This window comes from Rosa rugosa, chromosome 7 (genome assembly GCF_958449725.1).
Source record: "Rosa rugosa chromosome 7, drRosRugo1.1, whole genome shotgun sequence".
In the NCBI taxonomy this organism is placed as follows: domain Eukaryota; kingdom Viridiplantae; phylum Streptophyta; class Magnoliopsida; order Rosales; family Rosaceae; genus Rosa; species Rosa rugosa.
The window spans coordinates 25,763,704-25,778,321 of record NC_084826.1 but is presented as its reverse complement, the minus strand read 5'-3'; the positions used below and the strand labels follow the sequence as shown (position 1 = coordinate 25,778,321).

Genomic DNA, 14,618 nt, shown 5'->3' with positions numbered 1-14,618 from the left:
GCCCTTCAGCTTTACATAACCAACATCTGCCAGCTTTCTTGCTTGGTTGTTTATGTTGATGAGTATTCTTCTTTTTCTTGAAGAATTTCTTTTTTGGATCTTCCTCCTGTTGTTTTTTGTAATTGGAACTTTTCTTGAATTTCCAATTCTTTCTTTGATTACTCCTTTTGAACTTTTTAGAGTAATATTTTCCTTTCTTCTTTCTGTGGAACTTGGATTCATGACATCCCCAGTTGGTTGGCATATCCAGAATTCCGTAACAGAAATTTTCAACTCCTTTGAGTTGTTTCTTGGCCATCTTAGCTCTAAGATTGGCTTTGCATTGTTCTTTCAGTAATTGCCAGATTCTGTCGGCAATTCCTCCAACTGAAAATCTTTCAATTGGTTTTTCTGCTATGCTTTCTCGCACAGCTGTTCTCCATGGTTCAGGGAGTTTCCTGTGCAACAGGTTGACTAGATCAGTGCTTTCTAGTTCACCAATTGTACAGTAATATTCTTGAAATTCATTCAAGTATTCTTCAAAATATCTCATGTCACAAATTTTGAGAGCATAGATATTTGATTTGGCCGTTTCTCTGGCCTTTTCACTCATATTTGCAGAATCTCCACAGAACTGATCGTACAGGGGTACTGCAAAGTCATACGGAGATTTTGAAGCTTTGATATCTTCAAGCCATTCTTTTCCTCTGGCCGTTTCTTTGAAAGAGAAATAGTATTTCTTCGCTACTCCTGTGAGAGTAGTTTCAAAGTACATCTGAAGATCAGGAGCTTCGAATTTTCCAAAGGTGAGAGCAGATGCCATCATCAGGCTGTCTACCCATTGGTCAAGAGTTTTTCTCTTGTCTAAAGTTTTATCCAGATCTAACCAGATACCAAAATTGGTAATTGGTACTCTGGGTATCTTGTCCTCTGGGACAAATCTTTAAGAATTTCTTTCTCCATCTCTGCCCGTGGGGGCCTTCTGTATAGGGAGTTTCACCTTTCCTTTTTCTCTGGTGATGGAAGTTTTGGAGCTTTCTCCTTCTTCCATTTCAACATCTTGGTAGGGAAGGAGTTTTCTTTCCTTTCCTGGATTGAAATTTTTCATTTCTTCGATTAGTTTTTCTAATCTTTCTGGATTTTCACAGAATTCTGCTTCTTCATAGAGATCATAGAGCTTTTGTGTTCTAAGCATATTGACTGGTCTGTTTAGATCAGCTTCAAGGTCTTCTTCAGTAATTGGATCTTCAATAGTGGATTTTGTGCCACTAGTACTAGCTTCTCTAGTGCTGTAGCTTCTTCTGAGAAGAGTTTTGTTTATCCTGATATTCTCAGGACAGACATCACTTTTTCTGTGATTGTCAAAATTTAGACTGATTTCTCCAGTCTTTCTGCTTTCATAAATTTTAGCTTTTGCACTTTCTGCTGGTAGCTTCGGACCAGATAATTTCCATTCAATAGGAAACGTTACTTCATTCCAAGTAACCTTGTGGATCTGTTGTGAATGGTTCTTCTGACTGGTGAGGAATCCAGTAGTAAGACCAGGGATGTTTGATATCCTTGTCTTTGGCTCTACTGTAGTACTCATCAGTTTATAGTATATCCTGTATACTATTGCCAATTCTTGCATATCATTTTTCATAGATATGCCATCTGTTTTGACTCTCAGTCGGAGACAGTGAGCTGCATCTTTCAAGCTTGTTGAGAAGTTGGGGAAGCAGTTGAAATATGCTACTTGGTTGCACAGAGATGCTTCAAGGGTTCCCAAAAGACTAGCTTGAAAATCTTCCAGCCTGTTGTCTTGTAAGACACATAGAACTGAACAGTTTATGCCTTCTCGAGCTAAAAGTTTTATGCCTACTTGGACTGCTCCAATATGCATAAATTGATAATTTTTTGCTTTTGCTCTGGCGATTTCTGCAGGAGTGATCAGTAGTAGATCTGTTTCTCCTGTTGTAGAGGGGGTTGTAAATTCCAGCAATTTGAAATGATGGCTGTCCATCAGGTCAAATGTTCCCCTTTTGTATATTTGCTTGAAATCTAGCTTTGGAATTGAGGCGTTTTTTACCTCATGCTCGATTTCATTGTATTCAAATTCTTCAGAATTTAGGAGTTGTACTCCTTTCTTTTTCCCGAATATGCTCATCATATTGACATCTCGAGTTTCTTTCGGGTTTTCATACCGAATACTAGTAGAACTAGTTGAAGGATCCAGAAAAATTAAGTTTGGAACAGGATTCTCTGGTCTTTCTAATGGTTTGAATCCATTAGCTTTCTTTTTTACTGTAGGTACTTTCTTGTCCTTCAGTATATTTTTCATAGAATCCAGCGTTTTTTGCTGTTCATTGATTTTTCTACTAACAGTTGTTAGCTTTTCTTCTTCCGTTTTTGGAAGATCTTTGATATAATCCAGTTTGTTTTCCAATTTTTCCAATTGGTGGATTATAACAGGAATTTTTTCTAGATGTTCTTGATATCTAGAAATCTCTTTCTGCAGGATCTGATATTTTTCATCAGAAGATTTTAATAGAGAATTCAGTCTCTCTATTATTAAATCAGACATTGTCCCCATCGGGGATTCCCCTGCTGAGCTATTTTACAAGCTCTGATACCAGTGATTTGCGGATCTAACCAATGCTCAGGTAGTCAAGAGGTCTTTGTTCCTCTTGCAGAGTATATATGAAATTTTCAACTTCTTCTTCAACTTTATAGATTCTTGTTTGCAATCTATAAATGATATCCCAATAGTTGGGAGTTTCTCTGCTAAGATTATCTCGAAAGATTTTCAATTTTCTCAACTTTTCTTTTTCTTTTTTCAATTCTTTGCTAGTAGTATTACAGATAGCAACTAACTCAAGTCTGTCGACCACTGAAATTATGAATAGTAAAATTTAACTGCTTACCTTTGAGCATTGAGGATGAATAGTCTGCAACATATTATAACAAACAAATTCAAAATATGGGCCCACTATGTTTCCCTAGTAATAAGTGTAAAAGGAGTAAACCTGCGGTAGATTTGGGAGGTGAAGCAAAGGAAGAGATAAAGAGAGGCAAAAAGGTGTCTTATGTGTAGGGTTTTAATTGGCTATGGGCAGCCCTTGCTGACCAGGGCTGGTTAGCGAAGTTTTTTCCTTTGCTAAGTTCATCCTTTTGAATACACAAGATGGCCAAGTCCCATGTAGTTGCAGTTTCCAAGTTACTACTTTTTGGGATCATAGTGGCTACCTTTACCACAACAGCTCTCTCTCTCTCTCTCTCTCTCTCTCTCTCTCTCTCTCTCTCTCTCTCTCTCTCTCTCTCTCTCTCTCTCTCTCTCTCTCTCTCTCTCTCTCTCTCTCTCTCTCATATGTATCATTATTTAACGTGCATGTTAACTTTAGTCATTGTTTCCTTTTTACACCCACACACACATATATATATATATTGTTCTCGATTGCTCTATATATATATATGAGAAAAATTCAGGTACCGTCCTCAAACTATGCTGCCAAGGCCAATTTGATACCCGAACTCTCAAAAGTATCACTGTGATACCCAAAGACCTATATTGGCATCAATGTGATACTTCCGTCAAAAAAATCCAACTGCTCCGTTTGTTTGCTGACGTGGCAAGCACGTGGGCAAAAAAAAAGGGCAAAATGGACTTTTTACCCTCTTTTTTTATTATTATTATTTTCTTTTCATTTCTTTTTCTTCTTCTTCTTCTTCAACCTGACTCTTCTTCTTCTCTCTCCACCTCCTCTCTCTCCTCTCCTTCTCCACCACCCAAACCATCACTAACCCCGCCGATATCCTCTCCAATTAGGCTCCGCCATCGTCCGCAAGCTCCAGTCCTTAGGTTTCACCAACCTCGTCCTCCACACCCACACCAACCTCTACCTCACGCGCTAAAACGACGTCGAGTCCTTCTTCGCCGCCGAAAAGCCCCAATTCGTAATCCTCGCCGCTGCTAAAGTCAGCGGCATCCGCGCCACCAACACCACCCGGCTGACTTCATCGCCCTCAACCTCCAAATCCATACCAACTTCATCGCCCGAAACCGAAACCGATATATTTTTTCCGGTTTGGTGTCGTCCCTTTTTTTTTGCCGGAACCGTGTTTTTCGGTTCAGTTATAGCTTGTAACCGGTTCCTTTACAGAGTAAGAAAACAGCAAAGCTATCTAGATTGGGGAAGAATCTGGGGAAGAAATTGGAACTGGAAATTGGGGAAGTGATGAAGATGAACTGGAAATCCCGATTCAGGATGAACAAAGGGAGTTTTTTTTTTTTTTTTGTTACAACAAAGGGAGTTTTTTATTGTTGGGTATTTGTTTATTGTTTTTGGGTTAAAAAGCATGGGCTAGTGGGCAGTGGGGCGTGGGCTGCACACAAATATGACTTCTTCTTTTTTTGTTTTTAATGTTTAATCTAATTACTTTTTGACAGGACCCGCCCCGAACTTCACCTTGAAATCCGGAGTGGCCCTGCGGGGCCCACCTTAGAAGAAATTCTACCAAAAATTTGGCGGAACTCCCTCTAAAAGTGGACTACCCAAAACCTGTAGAAAGACACTTACACTTCTAAAATAATCCACCCTTACTCTTCTGGAGCCACCCTGCTCCCTGTATCACAACATCTCTCATTTCACAGTACAATTCTGAACTTAATAATATTAATCTCATAGGTTATCAGAGCAATCTAATGTACATGCGTACAAAAGAATATAATACAAGATAAATGACCGATACTTTTATAATGCGGAAGCTATGACAGCTATGCCTCAACCCCATGTACGCTCGACCTCAAGCTAAACTGGCTTGCAAACTGGGCATTTGAAACCGAAGGGCCCAGGGGAAAACATTTAAAAACCGTTAGAGTGAGTGGACGAAAAATAAGTAATTTCGAATGAATAAGTAAAATGTAATGCTTTCCCAAGTTATTCTCTAAAATCTCGCATGCAGTAACAATCTTGAAAAATACTTTTAATCATCATCTTTATTGCAATCTTAATCGCGTAGAAATAGAACATCTTGAAATCTCTTAAAATCTCATCCTCAATCCTTATAAAAACATCCTTTTCAAGAGGCTTGCTTGATGACTGACTGCTGTCTAGTCATCTCATGCCATCTAGGAGGGACTGCCACCCAAATGACGCATCGGAAGGGACTGCCAACCGGAATAGGAGGCGGTGGTAGAAGGGACTGCCAACTAACCACAGGTAGTAGACGGGACTGCCGACTAACTACCTCATGTCATCTGGAATGGACTGCCACCCAGATGACGCATCGGAAGGGACTGCCAACCGGAATAGGAGGCGGTGGATAGAAGGGACTGCCAACTAACCATCTCATGCCATCTGAGAGGGACTGCCACCCAGATGACGCATCGGAAGGGACTGCCAACCGGAATATAGTCTGGAAGGGACTGCCAACCAGATTATTACCTAGAAGGGACTGCCAACTAGGTAATATGCGCATGCGCCGTAAATAGCCTCCTCAATAAACTGGAAACAATCTCTTTCAATTACTTGCTTTCGGAAAGAAACTCGCTGTTACTTCAATAAAACATTAATAATCCACTGAAAGCATAACTCAGGATTATCCCGCTAACTCAAACCTCAATATCTCAATAAATCCTCGAAAGCATAAAATCAAATACTCTGTAAATCAACAAATGCTTTCTGAAAGAAATCTCAATCTAACTTCAAGGCTGAAAAGCTCAAAACTCAATAAATCTCGATAATTCAACTATGCTCAAATATTTGCTAAAACCTTCGTACTCGTATATCATCGTATAACTGATATTCGAAATCAATAATTCTCATAATATTTTCTTAATCAATCACTTCCTGAAAATCGTTTTCCAACTCAATACTCATAAATAAATAGCTTGAAAAATCTGTTGAAAGTCTTCGGGAAGGAAATCCACTAAAAATCTCGTAACTCATAGAGCGTAATAAATCTCAAGAAATCAAGGTCATAAAATCATAATGCTCAATAATTCAAATAATAAATTAAACCTCAATCGGAAAATAATAATATACTGCATGCACATTTAATTTAAAATAAATGTGCACTCACAGTACTATTTAGGCAATCACGTATACGAATTCCTTCATCGAGCAATAGCTCGGTATATCGGCCTGTACACAATTATAATTCGTGAATAACAATCCGGAAATTAAATACGATTCCCACATCAAATCCTCATAAATTAACATTTCCATTTCTTCTCCAATTTAACCCAAACTTCACCATTAACACCAAAACTTTATCATTTGCACCAATTCTTTAATTGAAGGTTTCTAGGGCAAAACTGAGAGAAATCCGATAGTGGAATTCTCATAAATCAATAACCAAACTATTGAACTTCAGAAATTCCGATTAATATCCAAACCTCCTCCAATTTCCACCAAACATCTATCCATAAATTCGTAACAATATAAACTACTCAATAGACCAAACAACTCACCAGGAACTGCCGGACGCGCCCTCACGCGCCGCCACAGACGACTGCACCTGGGCCCCACGCGCCGCCGATCAACCACCATATCTGGCTACCAAATTTTACCAACATCATCAAATCAACATTCTAAGCGTCTTTCATAACTGTGGCCAAGTCAGAAAATACCTCTAAGTGGCCGAACAATTAAACAAACCGAAGTAGAGTAAAATTTTCTAATTATGCTTTCTTCCTCCACGCTGCAAATCGCTTCAAGATATTTGGGGAGCTTCAAGTACGCCTCAAGGCGCTTCTAAAAAGCCTGGCTTTGTCGCCGGAGGTGACCGGAATTTAGGTCAACGGTCACTTGCTACAGTAAAATTCTCGGCCTTGGTTTGCCGTTTTTCTGGCCAAGACTCGATGAGCTACCACCACAGGCGTGTCCGGGAGGAGGAGAGGAAGCCAACGGTGGTCGCGGTTCGCTCCCAGGTGGCCGGAATCGAAAAGTGGCCTGAGGTGCAGAGGAGAGAGAGAGAGAGCTCGGGGAGAGAGAAACGGAGAGGAGAGAGAGGGAGTGGTAGAACTGATCTACCACAGTAAATTTTCAAATATATATACTAATTTACCATGAACAGTAACTTTACCTTTTCGCTTATAACTTTCGCATACGAACTCCGATTTTTACGTACCACATATGCACGCGCTCGGTTTAACGTCCTCTACAACTTTCATGAAGAACATTTTCTCAAATTTTGACCCGAACAAAAAGCCAACTTTTAGGGCCCCCTAAAATATCGAAACGGAGCCAAAAAGTAAATGTAAATGTCGTTTACCCATCGAAAGGCTCGTAAACTGGTAAATTTAGGTTCGGGACGTTACACTTTTATACATTCACCACTAAATATCAATTAAAAAACCCCTACTTGAGGTCTCAAAAGAACCGTGCGGACCTTTTCCTACTTTTACACAATATAATAACCAAAAGATGATTCTCATTCACTCGGCCTTCACAAAATGACGCGAAAGCAACTTCCCAATCTCCAAAAAGTTGACCCATTCCTTCCCTTCAAAGTTCAAACAACTCCGACTGCCAAAAAAAAAAAAAGTTCAAACAACTCAGCTGGTTATTGCGAATGATCTCCCTCATGTTGGCTTCAGAATGTCGACGTTCCTATTCACGTTTCTCTTGGGGTTGATTGGTTCGGCGTTTGCTTCGGGCTTGGCCTTGGCCTTGGCCTTCGATTTTGGTGCAGCAGCGGCGACCTTGACGACAGTTCCCATTCTCTTGCCTCAACCTCGCTGCCAACCCCAACTCCCGATCCCTGCCTAACTCCGCTTCTCCTATCACCCTCCACGGCCGCCACCTCCAAACCAACCCATCCTCTTCAATTTCTCAGCATCCAACCACCGAGCTCGAAGAAGAAGCAGACCCAGAAGAAGATTTTAAAAAAAAAAAATGAGGTGGGTGGCTGGTGGCTGATGACATTGTCAGGTAATTAAGGAAATGTGGTGGCAGAGCTTGCAGCGGTTTGGCTAGAGGAAAATCCCAGAAGAAGAAGAAGAAGAAGAAGAGAAAGAAGAAAAAGAAATGAAAAGAAGAAGAAGAAGAAGAAGAGAAAGAAGAAAAAGAAATGTAAAGAAGAAGAAGAAGAGAAAAAAGAAAAATAAATGAAAAGAAAAAAAATGAATTAAAAAAGGGTAAATTGGTCATTTTACTTTTTTTGAGACCCCACGTGCTTGCCACGTCAGCAAACAAACGGAGCAGTTGGATTTTTTTTACGGAAGTATCACGTTGATGCCAATATAGGTCTTTGGGTATCACATTGATACTTTTGAGAGTTCGGGTATCAAATTGGCCTTGGCAGCATAGTTTGGGGACGGTAACTGAATTTTTCTCTATATATATATATATACACACACACATTACATACATACATACATACATACATATATATATATACAAATATATATATATATATATATATATATATATATATATATATATAAAGGCCCTAGTGAGAGATTCCATTTTTTTTTTGTCTTTTCTAGAGATAGGAAATTAGACCCACTTTCCGATTATATTTTTGCATCTCAACCGTTCAGTTTTTAGATCCTAATGTGTAGATCACTTTTGCAAATTTTCAGCGAAATTGATTATCGTTAAGACATTCAAAATGGCGATTTAAGATTATAATTATGAACGGTTCAAGTTTGACAGATTTGGTTCGTCCATTGATTTAATTTAGTTTAATACCTTAACGATCACTGATTTTGCTGAAAATTTGCAAAAAAATGATCTATACAGTAGGACCTAAAAGCTGAACGGTTGAGATGCCGAATATAATCGAAAAATTGGTCTAATGCCATATCCCTAAAAAAACCAAAAAAAAAAAAAAATCCCTTAGTGGAAGGGTCCTATATATATAGACACACAGTGTGTGTGTGTATTGTTCTCGATTGCTAATGTATATGTATCTGATGTAGGTGCCCAAATTGGCGTTTGTTATGGAACTGTAGCAAACAATCTACCAGAACCATGACAAGTAATATCACTTTACAACCAACATAACATCAAAAGGATGCGGCTATATGGTCCCAACCATGACGCTCTCGAAGCTCTTAGAGGCTCCAACATCGAGCTCATGCTTGGGGTCGAACACGAACGCCTTCAGGACATATCTTCTAACCAAGCCAGTGCTGATGATTGGGTCCAAAACAATGTGGTAACCTATGGAGATGTCAATTTCAAATACATTGCAGTTGGGAATGAAATAGAATCAGGTCCATTTGCACAATTTGTTGGCCCTGCCATGGAAAAAATTCAAAATGCAATTTCTAAGGCTGGTCTTGCGAACAAAATTAAAGTCTTCACAGCGGTTCATCCTATAGTCCTCCAAGAATCCTCCCCTCCATCAAAAGGATCATTCAAGCAGGATTACCGAGCCTTTCTTTATCCTGTCATTGGTTTTCTTGTGGGAAACCAATCTCCGCTGCTTGTTAATATGTACCCATACTTTAGTTACATTGACAACCGAGAGATTAACCTTCAAGATGCTCTTTTCACATATCCATCAGTTCTGGTTCAAGATGGACAACTTGGCTACCAAAACTTGTTTGATGCAATTCTGGACGCACATTACTCCGCTTTAGAGAAGGCCGGAGGCAGTTCTTTGAAAATTGTTGTATCGGAGACGGGTTGGCCTTCCGCTGGTGGTGATGGCGAAGTGACAACAATAGAAAATGCGAGAATCTACAACTCACATGTGATTAATCATGTCAAGGGTGGTACTCCGAAGAAACCTGAAGGTCCTATAGAAACTTACATATTTGCCATGTTCAATGAGAATGGGAAAACTAGAGCAGAGACTGAGAAGAATTTCGGGCTCTTTTTACCAACCGGAGATCCTGTTTATCCTATCAATTTCAACTAAGATTTATAGGGGCATTTCTTTTATGCACGGACAAGTAAAGGTAAATAAAAGCTAGGTTGTAACCGTAAACCTAGAAAGAGCCAAAATACGTGTATGATAATCAAGAAATGAATGCCAATAAGCGTGTAGTCATAATTAATAAAGGACTTGCTGAAGTTAATTTCAGAAGCGGTTATTGCTACGTACTCTATCATATTTTTTTGTTCACCTTAAAAATATATTTTTCACCCCACACATTAAATTTTTTAATTTTTATTTTTACTTCTTTTTTACATTCATAGTTCCCAATATACCCCTAGCCTCAAGAGTAAATTTTTGATTAAGTAAAATAAAATAAAATCATTGTCTAATTATATAACCAAAGATTTTGATTAATCATTATATTATGAAACTTTGAGAATATGTATGATCATAATTTTATTAATATATTATTTGAATATAATTTCAAATCAAGTTTCTAGAATTCTAGTGTGTAGTTTCTTCTCAATTTGATTTCTCCATTAAAAAAAATTAAAATAAATAAATAAATAAAAAACTGTTGTAGAGAGACTGAATTTGGGAGAAATTTTCTGTGTATTCTCATTGATAATAGGGGCCTCTTTATATAGAAGATTACAATGCATAGAATCTCAATCATACAAGGAAAGTAATTCTACATTGATTAGGATTCTAGATCCTTCTAACTAAATCCTATTACCACTAGGTCAAGTAACCTAGAGTTTGGGCTAAACACAAATTAGGTTTCCCTTGAACACTCCCCCTTGTGTTGCCCAAACGCGGTGCTTCTCTCGTTGCCTTATTAAAAACCTTGCCGAGTAACAAAAACCCAGTGGGACAAAAATAACCTCGGTCGAAGGGGAAAAAGAGCACAACACACCCTTCACGATTCGAGACGAACATGTAGACATCTCCCCCTGATGTTTGCGCCTCCCCCTGATGACTACGATCATGGGAGTTCAGATAACTTCCGCAAGCCAATTCTTGCCACATGTTTCTCGAATGTGGATTTGGGCAATGACTTAGTAAACAAGTCTGCCACATTGTCCTCAGATCGAACCTGGTTCACTTTGATCTTGAGGAGCTTCTGTTGTTGCTGATTGTAGAAGAATTTAGGCGATATATGCTTGGTGTTGTCGCCTTTGATGTAGCCTTGTTTCATTTGTTCAATACAAGCAGCATTATCCTCATAAATGTTCGTTGGCTCATCTGTGGTAGACTTCAAACCACAATTGCTTCGAACATGCGTAACTATGGATCGAAGCCATATACATTCACGGACTGCTTCGTGAAGAGCAATAATCTCTGCATGATTCAAAGAGGTAGCGACTAAGGTCTGCTTTGTAGACCTCCAAGATATTGCGGTATTTCCCATGGTGAAAACATAACCAGTTTGGGAGCGACCTTTGTGTAGGTCAGAGAGGTACCCAGCATCAGCAAAACCTTCCAAAACACTTATATCGTTTTGGGTTGGGGATAGGGAACGCGGTCCACCATGTATGGCGTTCCTGGCACTTGATGGGTCCGAATCCATCATCTCTCTATAGGGATATAACAAGCCCATATCGATCGTACCACTTAGGTATCGAAAGATATCTTTAACACCAGTCCAATGGCGTCGTGTTGGCGCAGAGCTATATCTAGCTAGTAAATTCACTGCGAATGAGATATCCGGTCTTGTGCATTGTGCCAAGTACAATAATGCGCCTATTGCACTTAGGTAGGGCACTTCCGCCTCTAGCACATCTTCATCGTCATCTTTTGGACGAAATTGATCCTTCTTTGGTTGACCATTGGGGTGCTTGAGGGCTTAATCTTTTCAGTGTTGAAACGCCTAAGCATCTTTTGAGTATAAGCTGATTGATGAATCAGGATACCATCTCTACGGTGCTCGAGTTCCAAACCAGGCAAAACCTTGTTTTCCCAAGATCTTTCATCTCAAACTTGGATTTCAAGTGTTCAGCGGTTTCCCTTAACTCTTTAAGGGTGCCAATTATGTTCATGTCATCAACATAAACCGCTACTATTGCAAATCCGGAACTTGTCCTTTTTATGAACACACATGGGCATAGTTCATTGTTGACATATCCCTTTCCAATCAAGTAGTCACTTAGACGGTTATACCACATCCGTCCGGATTGTTTCAATCCATATAGTGAGCGTTTCAATCTAATCGCAAACGCGCTCCATGGTTTAGAGCCACTTGATTTGGGTAATTGAATTCCGTCTGGAATCTTCATGTATATCTCTGTATCTAGATCCCCATATAGATACGCAGTAACCACATCCATAAGCTGCATATTCAGTTTTTCGGAAACTACCAAACTGACAAGGTAGCGGAACGTAATGACGTCCATTACGGGAGAATAGGTCTCCTCATAGTCGATTCCAGGGCGTTGTGAGAAGCCTTGCGCCACAAGGCGAGCTTTGTACCTTACAATCTCATTTTTCTCATTACGCTTTCTAACGAATACCCATTTATGACCAACTAGTTTGGTGTTGGGCGGTATTGGCACAACTGGTCCGAATACCTTTCGTTTCGCTAGAGAATCAAGTTCTGCCTGGATTGCATCTTTCCACTTTGGCCAATCGGCTCTACGTTGGCATTCATCAACGGAGCGTGATTCGATGTCATCGGTCTCAATAATCTCACGCGCCACTGAATACGCGAATACATCATCAATGATGATGGAGTTTCTTTCCCACGTTCTATGTACACTAGTGTAATTAACAGAGATCTCTACGTTCTCAGGGATAGGTTCTGACATTGAGGCGTCCCCCAATGATGTCTCATGGACATAACCATAATCCGGAACATTCTCATGGGACGGATTTTCAGTATCGATGATCAAAGGATTTGTTTGTGCCTCATTCGCCTTCTTTCTAGGGCGAGTATCCTTCGAACCAATTGGTCTACCGCGCTTTCTTGCGGGACCTGCGACCATAGATGCCACATCATTGCCATGTTGGGCAATGGCGTCATCTCCTGGTGTGACAGGAGTGGCGTGACGTCCAGTATTTGAGACATCGATCCTTGCAGGCACGTTTGCAGCAGGTATGTGTGATCTCGTCACTTTGGCAACATCAGAAATGCATCAGGCAGAGTGTCTGCTACGTTCTGGAGCTCGATTATTCTTTGCACTTCAAGTTCGGACTGTGCGGTACGGGGATCGAGATAAGACATATTGGGGACAGACCACGACAATTCCTGTCGTTCCTGTTGAACATCTGTGTTCTTATCTCCCCCTAACGACGGGAAGACTGTCTCATCAAAGTGACAATCTGCAAATCTAGCGGTAAAGAGATCGCCTGTCAAGGGTTCAAGGTAGCGGACGATCGTTGGAGATTCATATCCAACATAAATGCCCATTCGTCGTTGTGGACCCATCTTAGTACGCTGTGGCGGCGTAATAGGCACATAAATGGCACACCCAAAAATGCGTAAGTGCGAGATATCAGGCTCGTACCCAGTCACTAGCTGTAACGCAGAGTAAGATTGAGTGGCAGTGGGTCGTAGACGAATTAGCGTCGCTGCATGCAATATTGCATATCCCCAAGCAGAAACAGGGAGATTGGTGCGCATAACCAATGTCCGTGCTATCATCTGTAGTCGTTTGATAGCGGCTTCTGCGAGACCATTTTGGGTATGAACATGGGGAACTGGATGCTCTACATCAATCCCCAGTGACATGCAATAGTCATCGAATATTTTCGATGTAAACTCCCCAGCATTATCAAGTTGAATCGACTTAATAGGATGGTCAGGGTAGTGAGCCCGTAGACGGATAATCTGGGCGAGGAGTTTAGCATAAGCAGCATTCCGAGTGGACAATAACGCGACATGTGACCAACGTGTCGACGCATCAACCAATACCATAAAGTATTTAAAAGGTCTGCATGATGGTTGAATTGGTCGACAGATATCCCCTTGGATTCTTTGTAAGAACGGAATAAGTATTTTGGGATCCTTTGCGTAGGACGGTCTCGGTCCTAATTTTCCGAAGGAACAAGCTTTGCAGAAAGAGCGAGGGGCCTTAGAAGCAACCAATGAGGATTTTGGTTGGGCCTGAGCGTCCGTAGCGCTATTAGAAGCAAAGTGTGTGACTACATCTCCCATTATGGCGTTAGAGCCATGGAAAGTGGTGTGTGTAGCGTCATGGCTACTAGGAGGAACAACCATGGCGTCATGCTCATGGTTGGCGCCATTAATGGCGTCATCACATGGGACGTGGGCGGTCTTGTGGCGCCCCAAGACAGCTGCAGTTCCTGATGCTGCAATGGTTGCGGTCTTGCTAAGTCCTGGAATCAATTTTCGATTCTCGCTTCTTCTCACTCTGAAGAATGGATGTCCGTGTGAAGTCTTTAGTATACGGAGCATCATATCAAGAACAGGATGTCCTAGTCGGTCATGTCAAAGCCAATATGTGTCTGAATCCAAGAGATCTTCTCTTATGATATTATTGGATTCAATAGGTCGAATTGTAGTGGCATAAAGTCCACTACTTATCTATACACTCAAGTACCTATTACAAGATATAGATATTTATACTATAATATATTTATAATATAACAGTCTAAATGTTCTGTCCAAATGGTACTCAAGTTTGAAAACAAACTAAGATAGATGATGAAGAAACAAAATTGAGTTAGAACTCCTTTGAAACAAAACAGATTTCCGGCAGACTTGACCTCAGTGCACTAAAACGGTCATAACTTCTTCTAGAAAATAGATATCGACGAGCTGTAAAAAGTTCTGGAAACTAGACATCCGTAGCTTTCCATCCATATAA

The 14,618-nt window shown here is 40.3% G+C and overlaps 1 protein-coding gene across 1 annotated transcript; it reads left to right on the top strand.

Annotated features, from left to right (window-relative positions):
* The first annotated feature begins 8,892 nt into the window (after window positions 1–8,892).
* Window positions 8,893–10,042, top strand: LOC133722169 (glucan endo-1,3-beta-glucosidase, basic isoform-like). Its single transcript, XM_062148989.1, has one exon. It carries the CDS (start codon window positions 8,980–8,982, stop codon window positions 9,829–9,831), a length of 852 nt encoding a protein of 283 aa, XP_062004973.1. The 5' UTR covers window positions 8,893–8,979; the 3' UTR covers window positions 9,832–10,042.
* Window positions 10,043–14,618: the final 4,576 nt, after the last annotated feature.

What these genes read in the sequence shown, in the direction of transcription:
- LOC133722169 (XM_062148989.1), top strand. Translation starts at nt 8,980, where the DNA reads ATGCGGCTATATGGTCCCAACCATGACGCTCTCGAAGCTCTTAGAGGC.